Consider the following 22,384-nt stretch of genomic DNA (forward strand, 5'->3'; position numbering starts at 1 on the left):
GACCATAGGTGAGGATGGGAACGTAGATCGACCGGTAAATCGAGAGCTTTGCCTTCCGGCTCAGCTCCTTCTTCACCACAACGGATCGATACAGCGTCCGCATTACTGAAGACGCCGCACCGATCCGCCTGTCGATCTCACGATCCACTCTTCCCCCACTCGTGAACAAGACTCCGAGGTACTTGAACTCCTCCAATGTATTTTCTTTAGTATTATTATTATTTTTTTTATGAATTAAGTAACGTTTATGACAACCTTTTTCCAAAACACAATATAGAATGTGAGATATAGCAGGATAATCCATACATTTATCATTTGTTTTCAAAACGGTTACAAAAAAGTGGGACCCAAAAAAATGTACTGTGGGACCCCATTTTAAAAATTCCTAGCGCCAACACTGATGGAGTATTGGTGTGTGCAAAACAGCAGCAGGCGGCTGTGGCCTGTGGGCCGATTCTAAATACTAATCAAATATCATCCTGGGGCCGGGGGGCCTTGACTTTGACACCCCTGGGTCTAAGCTCTTCGAGATGGCCACGCCCTTGTGTACAGGATGTAAACAGGATGTGACTTTGGGGTCCTGCCTCTTCAAAAATGGTTCATAAGTGGAAAAGTTCGCAGATAGGTGTTCATAAATCAAGGTTCCACTGTACACAAAAACCACTACCATTGGGTAAGAAAAGTTGGTTTTGCATTACAGGTCCACTTTAAAACCTTAGTTTGAGACCTTAACTGTGGCTTTCAAACCTAAACCCTCTTTTGAACTACAGTATAGAACCACTATTTGACATCCTAGTTCAGTGTTTTTCAACCTTTTCTGTGCCAAGGCACATTTTTTTCATTGAAAAAATCTCGAGGAACACCAACAGAAAACATTAAAAAAGCCGATATTGACAGTAAAAAGTCGTTCTTGCAATTGGATATGAATTCAAACCATAACCAACCATGCATCACTATAGCTCTTGTCTCAAAATAGGTGTACTGTCACCACCTGTCACATCACGCCGTGACTTATTTGGATTTTTTTTTTCTGTTTTCCTGTGTGTTTTGTTTTAATTCTTGTCTTGCGCTCCTATTTTGTTGTTGATTGACATGTCATGTACAGATGTACTTTGTGGACGCCGTCTGCTGCTCCACAGTAAGTCTTTGCTGTCGTCCAGCATTCTGTTTTTGTTTACTTTGCAGCCAGTTCAGTTTTAGCTTCATTTTGCGTAGCCATCCCTAAGCTTCAATGCATTTTCTTAGTTGCACTTGCCTTTTGTTTATTTTTCGTTTTAACATTAGATACCTTTTTACCTTCACGCTGCCTCCCGCTGTCATCTACATCATCATCATCACGACAAACAATGTTCCCGACATTTACAAAGCAATTAGTTACCGGCTGCCACCTACTGATATGGAAGAGTATTACATGGTTACTCTGCCGAGCCCTCGACAGCACCGACACTCAACAACACATCATTTTCAGACTATAATTACTGGTTTGCAAAAAAATATATTTAACCCAAATAGCTGAAACTACACTGCAAAAAGTAAGTGTTCATTAACAAGAAAAGAAAATACAAATATTAGGTGTATTTTATTTAAACTAAGCAAAATTATCTGCCAATACAACAAGAAAATTTGGCTTGTCAAGACTTTCCAAAACAAGTAAAATTAGCTAACCTCAATGAACCCAAAAATACCTTAAAATAAGAATATTCTCACGAATAACAACTGTATGAGTACGTATTTTCTATTGTTTCATTGAAAATAAAACAACAAAGTCAATTTGGCTGTCATCTGTTTTGATATGAGACACAACTGTGTCAAAGTCATGATTTTTTTTTTTTTCATGCTTGAAATAAGAAATTATTACTTTGAAAGAGTAGTTTTATACTGGTGAGTGTTGATGACACAGCTTTGCATCAGTTGATATTCTAGTTTCAAGCATGTTTTACTCAATATAGGTCATCAAATCTCAGCTACAAGCTGTAATATCTTACTGAGATCATTTAGGACCAAAACCCTTAAAACAAGTAAAACACTCTATAACAGTGGTTCTTAACCTGGGTTCGATCGAACCCTAGGGGTTCGGTGAGTCGGCCTCAGGGGTTCGGCGGAGGTCAACACACACCCAACTCATCGTGTAAATAAAAACTTCTCCCTATCGACGTATTATGGATACCGACTCTAATTTTCCATCTGATTTGCAGTTGTGTAATTTGTTGTGAGTTCATGCACTGTGTTTGTGTTGTTCTTTGAACAAGGTGATTTTCATGCACGGTTCATTTTGTGCTCTAGTAAAAAAACATAAGTTTGTCTTGAATTTGAAAAAAAAACATTTTTTTTTTCACTAAAGAAGAGTTTGGTGAATGCGCATATGAAACTGGTGGAGTTCGGTACCTCCAACAAGGTTAAGAACCACTGCTCTAACCCTAACCCTGACCCTAACCCTAACCAATTAACTCTAAATTAAGTCTTTGTTACTTAGAATATGTTCCCCATAATAAAGTGTTACCAAAAACATATAACTTTGTCTTGAATTTGAAAAAAAACAACATTTTATTTTTCACTACAGAAGGGTTCGGTGAATGCGCATATGAAACTGGTGATGTTCGGTACCTCCAACAAGGTTAAGAACCACTGCTCTAACCCTATCCCTAACCAATTAACTCTAAATTAAGTCTTTGTTACTTAGAATATGTTCCCCATACTAAAGTGTTACCAAAAACATATAACTTTGTCTTGAATTTGAAAAAAAAACATTTTATTTTTCACTAAAGAAGGGTTCGGTGAAGGCGCATATGAAACTGGTGGGGTTCAGTACCTCCAACAAGGTTAAGAACCACTGCTCTAACCCTAACCCTAACCAATTAACTCTAAATTAAGTCTTTGTTACTTAGAATATGTTCCCCATAATAAAGTGTTACCAAAAACATATAACTTTGTCTTGAATTTGAAAAAAAACAAGATTTTATTTTTCACTACAGAAGGGTTCGGTGAATGCGCATATGAAACTGGTGATGTTCGGTACCTCCAACAAGGTTAAGAACCACTGCTCTAACCCTATCCCTAACCAATTAACTCTAAATTAAGTCTTTGTTACTTAGAATATGTTCCCCATACTAAAGTGTTACCAAAAACATATAACTTTGTCTTGAATTTGAAAAAAAAACATTTTATTTTTCACTAAAGAAGGGTTCGGTGAAGGCGCATATGAAACTGGTGGGGTTCGGTACCTCCAACAAGGTTAAGAACCACTGCTCTAACCCTAACCCTAACCAATTAACTCTAAATTAAGTCTTTGTTACTTAGAATATGTTCCCCATAATAAAGTGTTACCAAAAACATATAACTTTGTCTTGAATTTGAAAAAAAACAACATTTTATTTTTCACTACAGAAGGGTTCGGTGAATGCGCATATGAAACTGGTGATGTTCGGTACCTCCAACAAGGTTAAGAACCACTGCTCTAACCCTAACCCTATCCCTAACCAATTAACTCTAAATTAAGTCTTTGTTACTTAGAATATGTTCCCCATACTAAAGTGTTACCAAAAACATATAACTTTGTCTTGAATTTGAAAAAAAAAACATTTTATTTTTCACTAAAGAAGGGTTCGGTGAAGGCGCATATGAAACTGGTGGGGTTCGGTACCTCCAACAAGGTTAAGAACCACTGCTCTAACCCTAACCCTATCCCTAACCAATTAACTCTAAATTAAGTCTTTGTTACTTAGAATATGTTCCCCATACTAAAGTGTTACCAAAAACATATAACTTTGTCTTGAATTTGAAAAAAAAACATTTTATTTTTCACTACAGAAGGGTTCGGTGAAGGCGCATATGAAACTGGTGGGGTTCGGTACCTCCAACAAGGTTAAGAACCACTGCTCTAACCCTAACCCTATCCCTAACCAATTAACTCTAAATTAAGTCTTTGTTACTTAGAATATGTTCCCAATAATAAAGTGTTACCAAAAACATATAACTTTGTCTTGAATTTGAAAAAAAACATTTTATTTTTCACTACAGAAGGGTTCGGTGAATGCGCATATGAAACTGGTGATGTTCGGTACCTCCAACAAGGTTAAGAACCACTGCTCTAACCCTAACCCTATCCCTAACCAATTAACTCTAAATTAAGTCTTTGTTACTTAGAATATGTTCCCCATACTAAAGTGTTACCAAAAACATATAACTTTGTCTTGAATTTGAAAAAAAAACATTTTATTTTTCACTAAAGAAGGGTTCGGTGAAGGCGCATATGAAACTGGTGGGGTTCGGTACCTCCAACAAGGTTAAGAACCACTGCTCTAACCCTAACCCTATCCCTAACCAATTAACTCTAAACTAAGTCTTTGTTACTTAGAATATGTTCCCCATACTAAAGTGTTACCAAAAACATATAACTTTGTCTTGAATTTGAAAAAAAAAACATTTTATTTTTCACTAAAGAAGGGTTCGGTGAAGGCGCATATGAAACTGGTGGGGTTCGGTACCTCCAACAAGGTTAAGAACCACTGCTCTAACCCTAACCCTATCCCTAACCAATTAACTCTAAATTAAGTCTTTGTTACTTAGAATATGTTCCCCATACTAAAGTGTTACCAAAAACATATAACTTTGTCTTGAATTTGAAAAAAAAACATTTTATTTTTCACTAAAGAAGGGTTCGGTGAAGGCGCATATGAAACTGGTGGGGTTCGGTACCTCCAACAAGGTTAAGAACCACTGCTCTAACCCTAACCCTATCCCTAACCAATTAACTCTAAATTAAGTCTTTGTTACTTAGAATATGTTCCCAATAATAAAGTGTTACCAAAAACATATAACTTTGTCTTGAATTTGAAAAAAAACATTTTATTTTTCACTACAGAAGGGTTCGGTGAATGCGCATATGAAACTGGTGATGTTCGGTACCTCCAACAAGGTTAAGAACCACTGCTCTAACCCTATCCCTAACCAATTAACTCTAAATTAAGTCTTTGTTACTTAGAATATGTTCCCCATACTAAAGTGTTACCAAAAACATATAACTTTGTCTTGAATTTGAAAAAAAACATTTTATTTTTCACTAAAGAAGGGTTCGGTGAAGGCGCATATGAAACTGGTGGGGTTCGGTACCTCCAACAAGGTTAAGAACCACTGCTCTAACCCTAACCCTATCCCTAACCAATTAACTCTAAACTAAGTCTTTGTTACTTAGAATATGTTCCCCATACTAAAGTGTTACCAAAAACATATAACTTTGTCTTGAATTTGAAAAAAAAACATTTTATTTTTCACTAAAGAAGGGTTCGGTGAAGGCGCATATGAAACTGGTGGGGTTCGGTACCTCCAACAAGGTTAAGAACCACTGCTCTAACCCTAACCCTAACCCTAACCCTAACCAATTAACTCTAAATTAAGTCTTTGTTACTTAGAATATGTTCCCCATAATAAAGTGTTACCAAAAACATATAACTTTGTCTTGAATTTGAAAAAAAACATTTTATTTTTCACTACAGAAGGGTTCGGTGAATGCGCATATGAAACTGGTGATGTTCGGTACCTCCAACAAGGTTAAGAACCACTGCTCTAACTCTAACCCTATCCCTAACCAATTAACTCTAAATTAAGTCTTTGTTACTTAGAATATGTTCCCCATACTAAAGTGTTACCAAAAACATATAACTTTGTCTTGAATTTGAAAAAAAAACATTTTATTTTTCACTAAAGAAGGGTTCGGTGAAGGCGCATATGAAACTGGTGGGGTTCGGTACCTCCAACAAGGTTAAGAACCACTGCTCTAACCCTAACCCTAACCCTAACCAATTAACTCTAAATTAAGTCTTTGTTACTTAGAATATGTTCCCCATACTAAAGTGTTACCAAAAACATATAACTTTTTCTTGAATTTGAAAAAAAACATTTTATTTTTCACTAAAGGGTTCGGTGAAGGCACATATGAAACTGGTGGGGTTCGGTACCTCCAACAAGGTTAAGAACCACTGCTCTAACCCTAACCCTAACCAATTAACTCTAAATTAAGTCTTTGTTACTTAGAATATGTTCCCCATACTAAAGTGTTACCAAAAACATATAACTTTGTCTTGAATTTGACAAAAAACAACATTTTATTTTTCACTACAGAAGGGTTCAGTGAATGCGCATATGAAACAGGTGGGGTTCGGTACCTCCAACAAGGTTAAGAACCACTGCTCTAACCCTAACCCTAACCCTATCCCTAACCAATTAACTCTAAATTAAGTCTTTGTTACTTAGAATATGTTCCCCATACTAAAGTGTTACCAAAAACATATAACTTTGTCTTGAATTTGAAAAAAAACATTTTATTTTTCACTAAAGAAGGGTTCGGTGAAGGCGCATATGAAACTGGTGGGGTTCGGTACCTCCAACAAGGTTAAGAACCACTGATCTATAACATAAAATCTGCTTAGTGAGAAGAATGATCTTATCAGACAGAAAATAAGCAAATATCACCCTTATTTGAGATATTTAATCTACCGTATTTTTCGGAGTATAAGTCGCACCGGAGTGTAAGTCGCACCTGCCGAAAATGCATAATAAAAAAGGAAAAAAACATCTATAAGTCGCACTGGAGCCCGGCCAAACTATGAAAAAAACTGCGACTTATAGCCGGAAAAATACGGTACTTAGATTTCAGTTTTTGCAGTGTAGATAATCTCCAACGGCACACCAGACTGTATCTCATGGCACACTAATGTCCCGCGACACAGTGGTTGAAAAACACTGCCCTAGTTTGAAACTAATACTGGTTCAAAAACTCATGAATCCAAACCTTAGTCACTGTTATGAAACCCTAAAACCAGTCCCACCCCAAACCCAAATTCATTTTCTCGGGTCAATCTTCTCCCGTCATAAAACCAACAAAGCTACTTTCTCACGTGAGACATTCTGTTACGCTTTGTCATACCAAGGATCTTTTCGCCAACGATTGTTTTTTTTTAATTTTTTTTAGAAAAGACACGACAGACATCCATGCATGTGCACCTCTCTGAAAGGTCCGAGCATATCAGCGGCCGTGCTTTCGTTCCGTCATGCCCCCAAAATAAAAAAAAAAAAGGTCTTTGCCCAAACGCTGCGTGTGTAAGTACAGTCAAAGGACAACAGTACGTGTGCACAAAGACAAAAAAAAAACAAAAAAACATGGTGGGCTCCCAGGCTGCTGGAGACTGACCTTACTTCCTGAGTCCTTGGGTCCACACTCCCCTTTATCGTACCACCATTTGTTTTTCAGTTTGTCTAAGACTCCTGCTTCGCTCAGTTTCAATACGGCAAGGTTTACGGGCGTTCTTCACACCACAGGGGAGGAGGGGGGTGGGGGGGAAATAACATAAATAACATCATAGGACATGTTATTTTATGTTATTCAATCAAAAGAAGCCCCGATAAAAAAGGTGGGGCAAACCTCAAGTTGGCGCTGCTGCCAGGAAGGGGCCCCACTCCTGCTAAATGTCTAATAGACATATATGGGAGTGGGGGGGGGCCCCGGCGGCATCGCTTATCTGGAACAGGCACATACTGCCGGGACCTTTTTTTTCTCCTGGCATTGTTTGAAGTGTCCAATCCAATTATTTCCTAGTTCGACCCGGCAGATGCGCCCGTTTGCCAGCAAAGACAACAACAACAACAACATCAGCGTTGCTACCCGGGCGTAGCGACATAGCGGCTGACCTTCTCGCCACCGCCTCCGCTGCCACACTCTCCTTTGTCGTACCACCACTTGTTTTTCAATTTGTCCAAGAGGCCCTGCTCATTGAGTTTTAACACGGCCAGGTTAACGGCGCTTCTTGAAAACCATAAAGTGGAGGGGGTGGGGGGGGGAGGGAGGAGAGGGGGAGGGTGAATAGGGCCGTCCAATTGGAGAGCGGGAGAGGAGAGTTTAGAGCGAGAGAGAAAGAGAGAGGAGAGGGGGACAAGGGTGCAAAACAGTGCATTAATCAGGTTCTCGGAAGCAAACACACACTGGAGGCCAAATCCCAATTTATATATTTTTTTACGCTCTTAGGCACAGTTTTTGCTAATGTCGCCGTATAGCATCCGACGGTCAGTACTCGTATGTAACGAGGAGGGGAAAAAAAATGCTTCAATTGAAACGTGTAGTTGTACTTCATACAGTAGGGAAGGGATTCATATGGCCCGTGGATCTCGGGGTTAATGATTTTGCAATGCAGTCTGCTAAAAACAATGGAAAGCGCCACTGTACATAGCAACTGACGCTGTGGTCAAAGTTGGAATTGCCACAAAAGACATTATATATCAGACCTGGGCAAATTAAGGGCCGGGGCCCACATGCGGCTCGTTAAGTATTTCCATCTGGCCCGCCGGACATTCCCAAATAATTTTTTTAGATCTTTAAAGGGGAACATTATCACAATTTCAGAAGGGTTAAAACCATTAAAAATCAGTTCCCAGTGGCTTATTTTATTTTTCGAATTTTTTTTCAAAATTTTACCCATCACGCAATATCCCTAAAAAAAGGTTCAAAGTGCCTGATTTTAACCATCGTTATATACACCCAGTGCCGGCCCAAGCCTCCATGGGGCCCTAAGCAAAATTTGATTTTGGGGCCCTCTATTTCTGCCAATAATATATAAATAATATATAAACTCATTGCGGCTCTGGCAGTGTTGTATACATTATCCTATTGTCAGCCTGGCATGTCTTTACAAATGACATGTCATTTATAAAGATATGGGGGTGGCCCAGTTAAGAACATAAATAATACCAATGAATGAACGAATGATGTCCAGAGTGCCACATATGGTTCCTAATCTTAAATTGTAGAAAACATTCAGCTGCAAGAGTGGCCTGGGGTTGAACAGTCCAAGTGATAAAGCTTTGTATTTACAGTAAAAGTGTCATCTTGTCTCATCAGTCTTGTACATATTAGTCTTTAATTACTAGTTTATATTTTTAGTTAATTGTTCATATTTAATGTTTACTTTGTACAAAGAGAGCGCAGTCTACTGAAGTTAAATTCCATGTGTGTTAAACATAACTGGACAATAAAGCTGATTCTGATTCACTTTATTATTTTGGTAACAAAAACCTGAAACAGCAATGTGCAAAAATGTTGACCTAAAATTGTGTTTTTGTACAATAATATATCTTTGATCATTTAGAAATCATCAGTCAGACTCGTACATGGAAAAAAATAAAAAATAATAATTTTTTGTTAATTGCTTTTGGGGGCCCCCTGGTGGCCGCGGGGCCCTAAGCAAGCGCTTAGTACGCTTATGCCTTGGGCCGGCTCTGTATACACCCGTCCGTTTTCCTGTGACGTCACATAGTGATGCCAATACAAACAAACATGGCGGATAGAACAGCAAAGTATAGCGACATTAGCTCGGATTCAGACTCGGATTTCAGCGGTTTAAGCGATTCAACAGATTACGCATGTATTGAAACGGATGGTTGTAGTGTGGAGGCAGGTAGCGAAAACGAGATTGAAGAAGAAACTGAAGCTATTGAGCCATATCGGTTTGAACCGTATGCAAGCGAAACCGACGAAAACGACACGGGAGAAAGCGAGGACGAATTCGGCGATCGCCTTCTAACCAACGATTGGTATGTGTTTGTTTGGCATTAACGGAAACTAACAACTATGAACTAGGTTTACAGCATATGAAATACATTTGGCAACAACATGCACTTTGAGAGTGCAGACAGCCCATTTCAGGCGTGCTAAGAACATATATTTTTCCACAATTTCAGCACTCAGGTTAACCATACCTGAATAGACACAAAATACTGCATTACACAAGACTACTCGAATGATTGAAAAAAATAAATGTTTTTAAGCTAAATTATTGGTAAACACAGTTTATGTATAATAATTTACGTAAAACCGCGAGTAATGAATAAAGTTTTCATCAATTAATATATTCTGTAGACATACCCTCATCCGCTCTCGTTTTCCTGAAAGCTGATCTGTCCAGTTTTGGAGTTGATGTCAGCATCTGCTTTGAGTGTCGCAGGATATCCACACATTCTTGCCATCTCTGTCGTAGCATAGCTTTCGTCGGTAAAGTGTGCGGAACAAACGACTGACCATTTCGTCGGCTTTCCCCACAGCCTCGTATTTTGAACACATTTCGTCCAATTTCTTGCCACTTTCGCATCTTTGGGCCACTGGTGCAACTTGAATCCGTCCCTGTTCGTGTTGTTACACCCTCCGACAACACACCGACGAAAGTGAGAAAATGGCGGATTGCTTCCCGATGTGACGTCCCAACGTGACGTCATCGCTCAGAGAGCGAATAATAGAAAGCCGTTTAATTCGCCAAAATTCACCCATTTAGAGTTCGGAAATCGGTTAAAGAAATATATGGTCTTTTTTCTGCAACATCAAGGTATATATTGACGCTTACATAGGTCTGGTGATAATGTTCCCCTTTAAGATGGAAAGTGTAGCTGCCATTATGATGTGCAGTGATGTTTTCAAATGACCGTAAGTCTTGAACTATACAAAGTATTTCAATGGTTGGAATCTGCGCTTTTGCATGATATACTCGTTACTATGGTCATCTAAGTCACAGCAGCTCAGACGAGGCACCAAGCAGTGTGGGTGGGGGAGCGTTTCCACAGAGAGTCAGCCTGAAATGCGGGTGTCAGGGACAGACGTGGAAGGAGATTTTCACAACAAAGTTCTAAAGCTCAGTGATGTATCAGATTGTATATTGTATTTTTACCCTTTTCGTTCATATTTCGCTGTTTGTCGCGTTTCGCTTGATTGTAAAATATGTCGATCGAGAGGGGGTGTGACGTTCATATGTTGTCAATATTCAGTGTTTTATCGTTCATAGAAAAATGTAATATTCCATTCCATTTTTTAAGGCGGTCTGTCAAAACGTTTTTAGCATTCAATCAGACATTATTGTGAGGTTTTGTATTAGTGTTCCTAAAAATAGATATACCGGCCCTCAGACACATTTCTTTCTCTAAATTTGGCCCCCCATTAAAAATAATTGCCCAGGCCTAATGTAGATATTCAACACTCTACTGCAGGCCTGGGCAATTATTGACTCGGGGGGGGCCAACTTTAGAGGAAAAAAATGTGTCTAGGGGCCGGTATATCTGCTTTTTAGGAACGCTAATACAAAACCTCACAATAATGTCTGATTGAATGCTAAAAACGTTTTGACAGACCGCCTTGAACAGAATGGAATTTTAAATTTTTTTACTGAATGAGACACCCAGAATGTACATGAAAAAATGAAAGAATGTGGAGTTTACAACATTTGCGTTGTTAGGCATATTTTAGGGTGGCTCAAGCCCCCTTAAAATATTCTTAAGCCCTCCTAAATAATTTGGTGTTTTTTTTTTTTTTTTTTTACAAATACATGCCGACATAGTCATTATAAAGTGGCCCGAATATGAGTTTAAATAAATAATCATACAACCTGTTATTATTCACTCAGTTTCCCCTCACTTTGTAGCGTAAGGTAGAGAGCCCCTTTAGTGCGTCGGTATCCAATCCATTCCACTTGTTCATATAGAAAATGCCCACATCACTCAAATTCCAGTCCGCATTTTCTCTGCGACCTTGCTTGCGGTCCTGCAGGTGTACGAAGCACATTATCTTCCTTTACAATGAGTGAAGCTGCACGAAACCTTGTGTGTGCAATTGTAAATAATTTAGTTTTTAAGTTCTTGTAGAATCTATATAAAGTAATATACATTAGCCTATTGTTAAAATAATGAAAAAAAACATCATTAAATATATTTGTTTTATTGTATTGTTACATTAATAGCTGTTATATTATTATAGGATGGCTTGTTAAACATTTTATAGGATTTTCAGAGGGAGGAAAAACCAAGACATTTAATATAAAATGTAAAATGAATAAATACATAAAAAGAAAAAAAATGGTTAAAAGCCATCGTCTCGGGAAGCATTTCATTTCGTCCCGTGCATTTTTTTTAGATAATAATAATAATGAATCATTTCTAAGTCTTTCTTTGCCGTTTGTGAAGTTTTGTGCTTGCGCGTAACGTTCGCTCGCATCCTGTGCATCTCCTGGGGGCTAAGCCCCCCCTGTCCTTAAAAGCTAGTGACGCCCCTGGTTTACAATATTAACTATAAACGATAAAACACTGAATATTGACAACATATGAACGTCACACCCCCTCTCGATCGACATATTTTAAAATTAAGCGAAAGACAACAAAAATGCAACAAACACAGCGAAATATGAACGCCAAGGGTAAAAAAACCCACCTACAATCTGATATATCACTAAGCTTTAAAACTTTGTTGTAAAAATCTCCTTCCGCGTCTGTATCTGACACCCGCATTTCAGGCTGGCCGCTCTGGACACGCTCTGTGGACACTCTCGGTGGACACGCTCCCAATGACAGTGCTTGGTGCCTGAGCTGCTGTGACGTAGATCAGTGGTTCTCAACCTTTTTTCAGTGAAAATTGTTTTAATTCAAGTACCCCCTAATCAGAGCAAAGCATTTTTGGTTGAAAAAAAAGAGATAAAGAAGTCAAATACAGCACTATGTCATCACTTTCTGATTTATTAAATTGTATAACAGTGCAAAAATATTGCTCATTTGTAGTGGTCTTCCTTGAACTATTTGGAAAAAAAAGATAGGTTTTTATTTATATTTATAAAGGATTTTTGAATTGTTGCTATTTTTTAGAATATAAAAAAAAAAAACTCACGTACCCCTTGGCATACCTTCAAGTACCCCCAGTGGTACGCGTACCCCCATTTGAGAACCACCGACGTAGATGACCATAGTAACTAATTAGATAACCATATGTACTAGTATATCATGCAAAAGCGCAGATTCTAACCATTGAAATACTTTGTATAGTTCAAGACTTACAGTCATTTGAAAACATCACTGCACATCATAATGGCAGCTACAGTTTCCATCTTAAAGATCTAAAAAAATTATTTGGGAATGTCCGTTGGGCCAGATTGACAAGCTTAACGGCCCCCGGGCCTTAATTTGCCCAGGTCTGCTCTACTGCTACCCCCAGTTTGTCCCGTTTCATGTGTCAAACAAACTCCTCTTCCCCCTATATGTAGTCTACAATATAGCATTTTTGGATGGAGCCCGCCTACCACAAGTGGTCCTCGTACTGGGGATGTAACGTTCAACGGTATAAAGATAAACCGCGGTTAGTATTAAGAGTTTTAAAATAAAATGGTTGACAACACTTTGATAAACTCAAGTACCGGTGACAGCTTAAATGCTATATTGATAATAAGGGACATTAACCTCTTAAGGAACCACGTTGTTGAAACACGTTACGGTCTGAGCAAGTAAGATTAAACCTACAAGCTGTGCTCTCTTTGCAAAGAGATCGGTTTTCAAAGGAATATGACAACAGGAAGTAAATTTGCCTTACGTTAAATCAACTTTTTTTTTCTTTATCATTAAAAACTTTTACCAATTAAACTTAAAAATATAAATATATATTAGAGATGTCCGATAAATGCTTTAAAATGTAATATCGGAAATTGTCGGTATCGTTTTTTTTATTATCGGTATGGTTTTTTGTTGTTTTTTTTTTTATTAAATCAACATAAAAAAAACAAGATACACTTACAATTAGTGCACCAACCCAAAACACACATAGCTCAACATGGCTAACGCAAACAAGAGAGGGACATTCGTTCCAAAGAAAGGAAAAGTGTGGTTTGGCTTTGCAACAAAAGTGTCTGCAAACTTGAAGGCTGAGTAGGGGAAGGACTACTCGTTACAAGTAGAGATGTCCGATAATATCGGCAGGCCGATAAATGCTCTAAAATGTAATATCGGAAATTATCGGTATCGTTTTTTTTAGTATCGGTATGGTTTTTTTGTTTTTGTTTTTTTTAATTAAATCAACATAAAAAATAAGATACACTTACAATTAGTGCACCAACCCAAAACACCTCCCTCCCCCATTTACCCTCATTCACACAAAAGGGTTGTTTCTTTCTGTTATTAATATTGTGGTTCCTACATTATATATCAATATATATCAATACAGTCTGCAAGGGATACAGTCCGTAAGCACACATGATTGTACGTGCTGCTGGTCCACTAATAGTACTAACCTTCAACAGTTAATTTTACTCATTTTTATTAATTACTAGATTTTATATTGTTTTACTTTCTTTTTTAGACAAGAAAATGTTTTTAATTTATTTATCTTATTTTATTTTATTAATATTTTAAAAAAGGACCTTATCTTCACCATACCTGGTTGTCCAAATTAGGCATAATAATGTGTTAATTCCACAACTGTATATATCAGTATCAGTTGATATCGGTATCGGTAATTAAAGAATTGGACAATATCGGAATATCGGCAAAAAGCCATTATCGGACACCCCTAATATATATATATATAAACCCTCACATAAAATAACAAGCTTCTTAAGTAGCCACAATATTATTGTATATAAATGTTTTTCTGCCAAGGAAGTATATTGTGTAGCTATTGATTTATTGTTTCAAATAAAATTAAGTTATAAGTGTGTCTGAGTACTTTTACAGCACATTCAACAATATTGTGATAATGATCATCGTCATATGAAATTTTCCTATCGTTACATCCCTAACTCAAACCCAAGTTTGAGAATCAGTGCACAGGAACCGCGTGAAGTACTTATACTAGCCACTAGGGAGGCTCAAAAAATCGATTCATATCCGAATTGCGATTCTTATTTATTCCAATTCTAAACGGATTCATAATTTTCTAAATTACTCGCCAAGAAGAACGTTTGTGACCTGTTTTGAAAAAGTTTCTATACCGATTAATATATTGCGGAAATCGGTTTCTTTTGAATTGTGTGGAATGTAAGATTGTCATCCCAACAAGCCACTCAACGCAGACGGAACGTAAAAATTAAGAATACAGTACACAATTATATCGGTATAATATTACTGGTCAAACTATTGTCACGTAGAAATCCGAATAAAAAATACATTTAAAAAAAATCATGAATCAAACAACAGTTAAGTAATCCAGAAAGGAAAATATTGAATTCTATTCATATTAACAATAATTCTATTACGTATGTTTTATTATCTAAGCCAAAACTGACTCATGCAAGCGGACGACGTTACGTTTTTGTTCGTTAGCGAGCAGGATTACTCAAAAATGACATTTCCTCAAAACATTATAGCGTACGCTGCGAAAACATGATTAAATATCTAACATCAAAGTAAAAACTAATACATTATTTTCGAGTAAAATTGTTTTTCGAGACATTTCATGGAAAAGACGCAAATCGGAAAGGACTAAATGCCATTTTATTCGTTCCGATCTTTTTGTTACATTACAAGCACATACAAGTACATTTACTACTGCTTGCAGAAAATTCACTTATATAAGGAACATTTTTAGGTTAAACATTGTCAGAAAAAATAAGTGTGGTTAAATTTGTTTTCTCAGTTTTGGCATTGTAGAAATGAAACCATACGATATTAGCAATAAACCATATCGTTTTAAAATATAATGATGGTTTTCACTATTTATACGTGTCAAAAACTACACAACTAATTGTAGTGTGTACTTCATTTCTATTATGTAGATGAGACAAATCAGTTAACGACTATAACCTGTTTGAACAATATTGTGAGGATACTGATAAACTTAAGGAAAGTAATTAATTACATCAAATGTTCACTTTGTCTCTTAGGTCGGGTTAGATTAAAAAAAACATTAATTTTTCTTGCAAAATTAATTTGTTCTGGCTGCCATTAATCCAAAATCAATTAGATGGAGCTGCGACAAATAAAAAATCACACTGCTGCCACCTACAGGCCTGGGGTGGAACAACCCTCGAAATGTTTGGTAGCGTTTTGGGCCTTTTTGTCTAGTTCAGGGGTCGGCAACCCGCGGCTCTAGAGCCGCGCCGCCCTAGTGGCTCTGGAGCTTTTTCAAAAATGTATGAACAATTGTTTTAATATGGTTTCCGTAGAAGGACAAACATGACGCAAACCTCCCTAATTGTTATAAAGCACACTGTTTATATTAAACATGCCTCACTAATTCGAGTATTTGGCGTGCGCCGTTTTGTCCTACTAATTTTGGCGGTCCTTGAACTCACCGTAGTTTGTTTACATATATAACTTTCTCCGACTTTCTAGGACGTGTTTTATGCCACTTCTTTTTCTGTCTCATTTTGTCCACCAAACTTTTAACGTTGTGCATGAATGCACAAAGGTGAGTTTTGTTGATGTTATTGACTTGTGTGGAGTGCTAATCAGACATATTTGGTCACTGCATGACTGCAAGCTTATCGATGCTAACATGCTATTTAGGCTAGCTGTATGTACATATTGCATCATTATGCCTCGTTTGTAGGTATATTTGAGCTCATTTAGTTTCCTTTGTCATCTTAATTAAATGATAAATAAATTCAATTTATATCTCATGACACACTATCTGTATGTAATATGGCTTTTAATTTTTTGCGGCTCCAGACAGATTTGTTTTTGTATTTTTGGTCCAATATGGCTCTTTCAACATTTTGGGTTGCCGACCCCTGGTCTAGTTGGTAAAAGTGGGTATCACTTTATACCAGGGGTGTCAAACTCATTTTAGACCGGGGGCCACATGGAGAAAAATCTACTCCCAAGTGGGCCGGACTGGTAAAATCACGGCACGATAACTTAAAAATAAAGACAACTTCAGATTGTTTTCTTTGTTTAAAAATAGAACAAGCACATTCTAAAAATGTACAAATCATAATGTTGTTGTTTTTTTTTTTTACATTTACATGTTGCGGTTAATAGTATTCTCCCTTTATTTGTCGTTATTTATACTTTCTGAATAAATTATGTGATAAAGTTCATCAGTCAACTCATTGGTGTTCATTTTCAGTCTATCAAGATAAAAAAAAAAAATCAAAATCAAATTATAGAATGTACTGATGTACTAACATGTGTTTTGTTTTTTTGTTTTTTTTATATATATAGCATAATCTACATAGATACAAAGAATTGATGTTGCGACATCTAGTGGACACATTTAGAACAGCAGTTTCTTTCATTCAAAAATTTCCGCTCATTTTTATACTTCGCAAACTCATCCCGCGGGCCGGATAAAACCTGTTCGGGCCTTATGTTTGACGTTTATGTTTTCACGGCTGCAGTAAAATACCGGATTTCACAGCTGTGGTTGGACTATAACGACTGGATTTGGCTCAGTGTGCGTTTTTATCCCTGTGATTACAAACTGCATCATTTTTGACCAATCCCCAAACAACAAGTCAGCGTTGGAAACACAAAGCGGTCAATGATTGTGTGAAGTAGAAGCCCTGAACGACAACTGCTCTGGACCTTTTTGTGTTGTTGGGGTTTTTTTGTTTGTTTGTTTTTTTCACCACTGATAAGAGGGAAAAGTGACTGGCAGAAAACGATAATCCCCCCCTGAAATAACAAGATGGAGGCTTGGCGGGAGGGACGAGCGTCATCTGTCAGGGACTTTTGCCCAGAAGCTGCGCCACTTGGAATTTACAGATGTTTGATTTAGTGGCCACCCTGCAAACAACTCACTTCATTTTTGGCGATTGTTTCTCGGCGTGTAATCAGTGCTGCGACACAATCTGGAGGGTTTCACGCTTCCTCCTCAAGCAATCATGGAAGGCTCCGTATTTATTCGTCTCCCTCCAACGAGACTTTGCCGCCAGTCTCTGACTGATCACAGTAATGACAATAGGGTGTAACGGTATCACCGTTTGGTATTTAAGGTCACTTCATACAAAACATAAGAAGGCGCTTTTTTTCCGGGCTATATAGTGCCAAATTTTAGCACAAAAAAAAAATGTTTACCGACAATACGAAAGATTTTGTAAATGTTTATTTACATACCTTAATTGTTTCCAAACAGTGCCTGTCACACGGCAGTAAAACGGCTAATCAAACAAAACAGAAGTCCTTGTCATGGACCCACTAGCTGCGGAAACTAGCTCTGCAATCGGCTAACAGGCTCAATAGCTCCGTGGTGACATTTTGGGGAATTTACGAAACTGAAACAATACAAAAAGAATGCCGTTTTAAGTCAAGTGAATTATATTTATATAGCGCTTTTCTCTAGTGACTCAAAGCGCTTTTACATAGTGAAACCCAATATCTAAGTTACATTTAAACCAGTGTGGGTGGCACTGGGAGCAGGTGGGTAAAGTGTCTTGCCCACGGACACAACGGCAGTGACTAGGACGGCGGAAGCGGGGATCGAACCCGGAACCCTCAAGTTGCTGGCACCGCCACTCTACCACCCGAGCTAATAACACTAACACGGACGGCGCTAGCTTGATTACATTACGATGGCACGTACGAATATGCATGCAAACACTCCTTAGGTTTAGTAAGTATGAATTGTTTTGGTTATATTGTAAAACTTACAAACGTTGCTTGGCGTGACGAATGAAGGATCCTTTCGGGCAGAAGGCAGTTATACTTCCGGTTCACGGCACAAATATGGGAAAGTGCATTTTCTACCATAGCACAAATGATTAAGTTAAAGTTAAAGTACCAATGATTGTCACACACACACTAGGTGTGGCGAAATTATTCTCGGCATTTGACCCATTACTCTTAATCACCCCCTGGGAGGTGAGGGGAGCAGTGGGCAGCAGCAGTGGCCGCGCCCGGGAATCATTTTTGGTGATTTAACCCCCAATTTCCAACCCTTGATGCTGAGTGCCAAGCAGGGAAGTAATGGGTCCCATTTGTATAGTCTTTGGTATGACACGGCCGGGGTTTACCGATCTCAGGGCGGCCACTTTAACCATAACACACCTTTTCAGTGTCTCTGTCGGTGTAATACGAAAACTGTTTGTTGAATACAAAATGGTCGTTAGCAAAGAAAAATCCATATATTAACCGCAGGGTTCAAAGCGTTGGAAAAAAGTAGTGGCTTACAGTCGGGAAAATACGGTAGCTTTTGAACGATTAAAAAAAATAAATTATAATTTCCTCTTTCTTTAGTTTTCATTCTCTTGTTTTTGTCTGTTTACATATTTCACCGGGAAGTCAAGTGTTTGTCAACAGGAGACTTTAACAACGAAAAAGGGGCTTCAAGCTCCGTATGAGAACCGTAAAATCCTGTTGCGACTGTACCGGGATGACCACTAAACGTACGTAAATTCCACCATGCAGCTGCAAAGTCAGGTCAGGGCTTCGCGTTCACCCGTGAAAAAAAAAAGAATCTAACCATGTTCTCTTTACAAGCATGCTCGTTACCTTTAAAATGAGTGATGAACCAAAAGCATGCCATGCAAAGACACTTTTACCTGAACAGGATCACCTGTGGAGGAACACATTAGATACACCACAAAAAGCGGCACTCGTGCACCAAACACAAATGTAAAAAAGGTAAATAAAAAAGACCCCGCCCACTCCGCAAGGAGCAGGAAGTGGTGACATATAGAGAAAGGCGGCACGCCAGGGAAGGTGGAATACCATAACAACACGTGGAACATATTGTTACACTATTCCACCCACCTTAACTGTGAACCCTTGGGCGTGGCCACGCCGTAGCCTTTGGAGTCCAGGTTGCCCCCCACTTTCATGGTGTCGCACGGCTTGCGCTGCTCCGTGTACTCGTTCATGGTGGACTCCAGCAGGAAGGCGTACTTCCCCTTGGACTTGCGAACGCGCGCCACGCCCTCCGCCGTGGTCTTGGTGAAGACGGTGGGCTCGGCCGACTTCATGTAGCCCCACATCTTCTCGTACACGGCGATCTTGGAACGCTGCGGGCGGGTTTTCGAGGAGGTTCAAAGGAGAGGTAATGCACAACAAATGTACACAAACATGGAGCTTTGCTGTGTGTGTGTGTATGTCTAATGGCAAGGAGCCACATTTTATCCAAGAGGAGACTGAGGGCCGCAAGAAAATGGATAACCGCCGGAATGCATTAATAGCAAATATAGCTTTGTTTAGGGGGCTACTGTATTTACTTCTCAGCATGTTGTTGTTGACCTCTCTACTGAGAAATGTATCCAAGAGGAGACTGAGGGCCGCAAGAAAACGGATAACCGGAATGCATTAATAGCAAATAGAGCTTGGCTTAAGGGTCTACTGTATTTACTTCTCAGCATGTTGTTGTTGACCTCTCTACTGAGAAATGTATCCAAGAGGAGACTGAGGGCCGCAAGAAAAAGGATAACTGGAGTGCATTAATAGCAAATAGAGCTTGGCTTAAGGGTCTACTGTATTTACTTCTCAGCATGTTGTTGTTGACCTCTCTAATGAGAAATGTATCCAAGAGGAGACTGAGGGCCGCAAAAAAGCGGATAACCGGAATGCAATAATAGCAAATAGAGCTTTGTTTAGGGGGCTACTGTATTTACTTCTCAGCATGTTGTTGTTGACATCTCTAATGAGAAATGTATCCAAGAAGAGACTTAGGGCCGCAAGAAAACGGATAACCGAAATGCATTAATAGCAAATAGAGCTTGGCTTAAGGGTCTACTGTATTTACTTCTCAGTATGTTGTTGTTGACCTTGCTAATGAGAAATGTATCAAAGAAGAGACTGAGGGCCACAAGAAAATGGATAACCGGAATGCATTAATAGCAAATAGAGCTTTGTTTAGGGGGCTACTGTATTTACTTCTCAGCATGTTGTTGTTGACCTCTCTAATGAGAAATTTATCCAAGAGGAGACTGAGGGCCGCAAGAAAGCGGATAACCGGAGTGCATTAAGAGCAAATAGAGCTTGGTTTAAGGGTTTGCTGTATTTACTTCTCAGCATGTTGTTGTTGACATCTCTAATGAGAAATTTATCCAAGAGGAGACTTAGGGCCGCAAGAAAACGGATAACCGAAATGCATTAATAGCAAATAGAGCTTGGTTTAAGGGTCTACTGTATTTACTTCTCAGTATGTTGTTGTTGACATCTCTAATGAGAAATTTATCCAAGAGGAGACTTAGGGCCGCAAGAAAACGGATAACCGAAATGCATTAATAGCAAATAGAGCTTGGTTTAAGGGTCTACTGTATTTACTTCTCAGTATGTTGTTGTTGACCTCGCTAATGAGAAATGTATCAAAGAAGAGACTGAGGGCCACAAGAAAATGGATAACCGGAATGCATTAATAGCAAATAGAGCTTGGTTTAAGGGTCTACTGTATTTACTTCTCAGTATGTTGTTGTTGACCTCGCTAATGAGAAATTTATCCAAGAGGAGACTGAGGGCCACAAGAAAACGCATAACCGGAATGCATTACTAGCAAATAGAGCTTGGCTTAAGGGTCTACTGTATTTACTTCTCAGCATGTTGTTGTTGACCTCTCTAATCAGAAATGTATCCAAGAGGAGACTGAGGGCCGCACGAAAGCGGATAAACGGAATGCATTAATAGCAAATAGAGCTTGGCTTAAGGGTCTACTGTATTTACTTCTCAGCATGTTGTTGTTGACCTCTCTAATGAGAAATGTATCAAAGAAGAGACTGAGGGCCACAAGAAAATGGATAACCGGAATGCATTAATAGCAAATAGAGCTTTGTTTAGGGGGCTACTGTATTTACTTCTCAGCATGTTGTTGTTGACCTCTCTAATGAGAAATGTATCCAAGAGGAGACTGAGGGACGCAAGAAAACGGATAACCGGAATGCATTAATTGCAAATAGAGCTTGGCTTAAGGGTCTACTGTATTTACTTCTCAGCATGTTGTTGTTGACCTCTCTAATGAGAAATGTATCCAAGAGGAGACTGAGGGCCGCAAGAAAACGGATAACCGGAATGCATTAATAGCAAATAGAGCTTGGCTTAAGGGTCTACTGTATTTACTTCTCAGCATGTTGTTGTTGACCTCTCTAATGAGAAATGTATCCACGAGGAGACTGAGGGCCGCAAGAAAACGGATAACCGGAATGCATTAATAGCAAATAGAGGTTGGTTTAAGGGTCTACTGTATTTACGTCTCAGCATGTTGTTGTTGACCTCTCTAATGAGAAATGTATCCAAGAGGAGACTGAGGGCCGCAAGAAAACGATAACCGGAATGCATTAATAGCAAATAGAGCTTGGCTTAAGGGTCTACTGTATTTACTTCAAAGCATGTTGTTGTTGACCTCTCTAATGAGAAATGTATCCAAGAGGAGACTGAGGGCCGCAAGAAAACGGATAACCGGAATGCATTAATTGCAAATAGAGCTTGGCTTAAGGGTCTACTGTATTTACTTCTCAGCATGTTGTTGTTGACCTCTCTAATGAGAAATGTATCCAAGAGGAGACTGAGGGCCGCAAGAAAACGATAACCGGAATGCATTAATAGCAAATAGAGCTTGGCTTAAGGGTCTACTGTATTTACTTCAAAGCATGTTGTTGTTGACCTCTCTAATGAGAAATGTATCCAAGAGGAGACTGAGGGCCGCAAGAAAACGGATAACCGGAATGCATTAATTGCAAAT

At 38.6% G+C, this 22,384-nt stretch overlaps 1 protein-coding gene across 5 annotated transcripts in view; it reads right to left on the reverse strand.

Annotated features, from left to right (window-relative positions):
* The window catches only part of LOC133607808 (glutamate receptor 4), a 549,530-nt gene that overhangs the window by 9,575 nt on the left and 517,571 nt on the right, over window positions 1-22,384 (reverse strand). For 3 of the 5 annotated variants that reach the window (XM_072913769.1, XM_061962780.2, XM_061962779.2), the window contains 2 exons: window positions 19,474-19,721; window positions 7,684-7,798 (listed from right to left, as the gene is read on the reverse strand). In XM_072913769.1, coding sequence (XP_072769870.1) covers window positions 7,684-7,798; window positions 19,474-19,721 — 363 coding nt within the window. Of the gene's footprint in view, window positions 1-7,186; window positions 7,302-7,683; window positions 7,799-19,473; window positions 19,722-22,384 lie in introns of all 5 variants that reach the window. The other 2 variants (XM_061962781.2, XM_072913768.1) reach the window with 1 other exon arrangement.

Source organism: Nerophis lumbriciformis, linkage group LG09 (assembly GCF_033978685.3).
Source record: "Nerophis lumbriciformis linkage group LG09, RoL_Nlum_v2.1, whole genome shotgun sequence".
NCBI lineage: Eukaryota > Metazoa > Chordata > Actinopteri > Syngnathiformes > Syngnathidae > Nerophis > Nerophis lumbriciformis.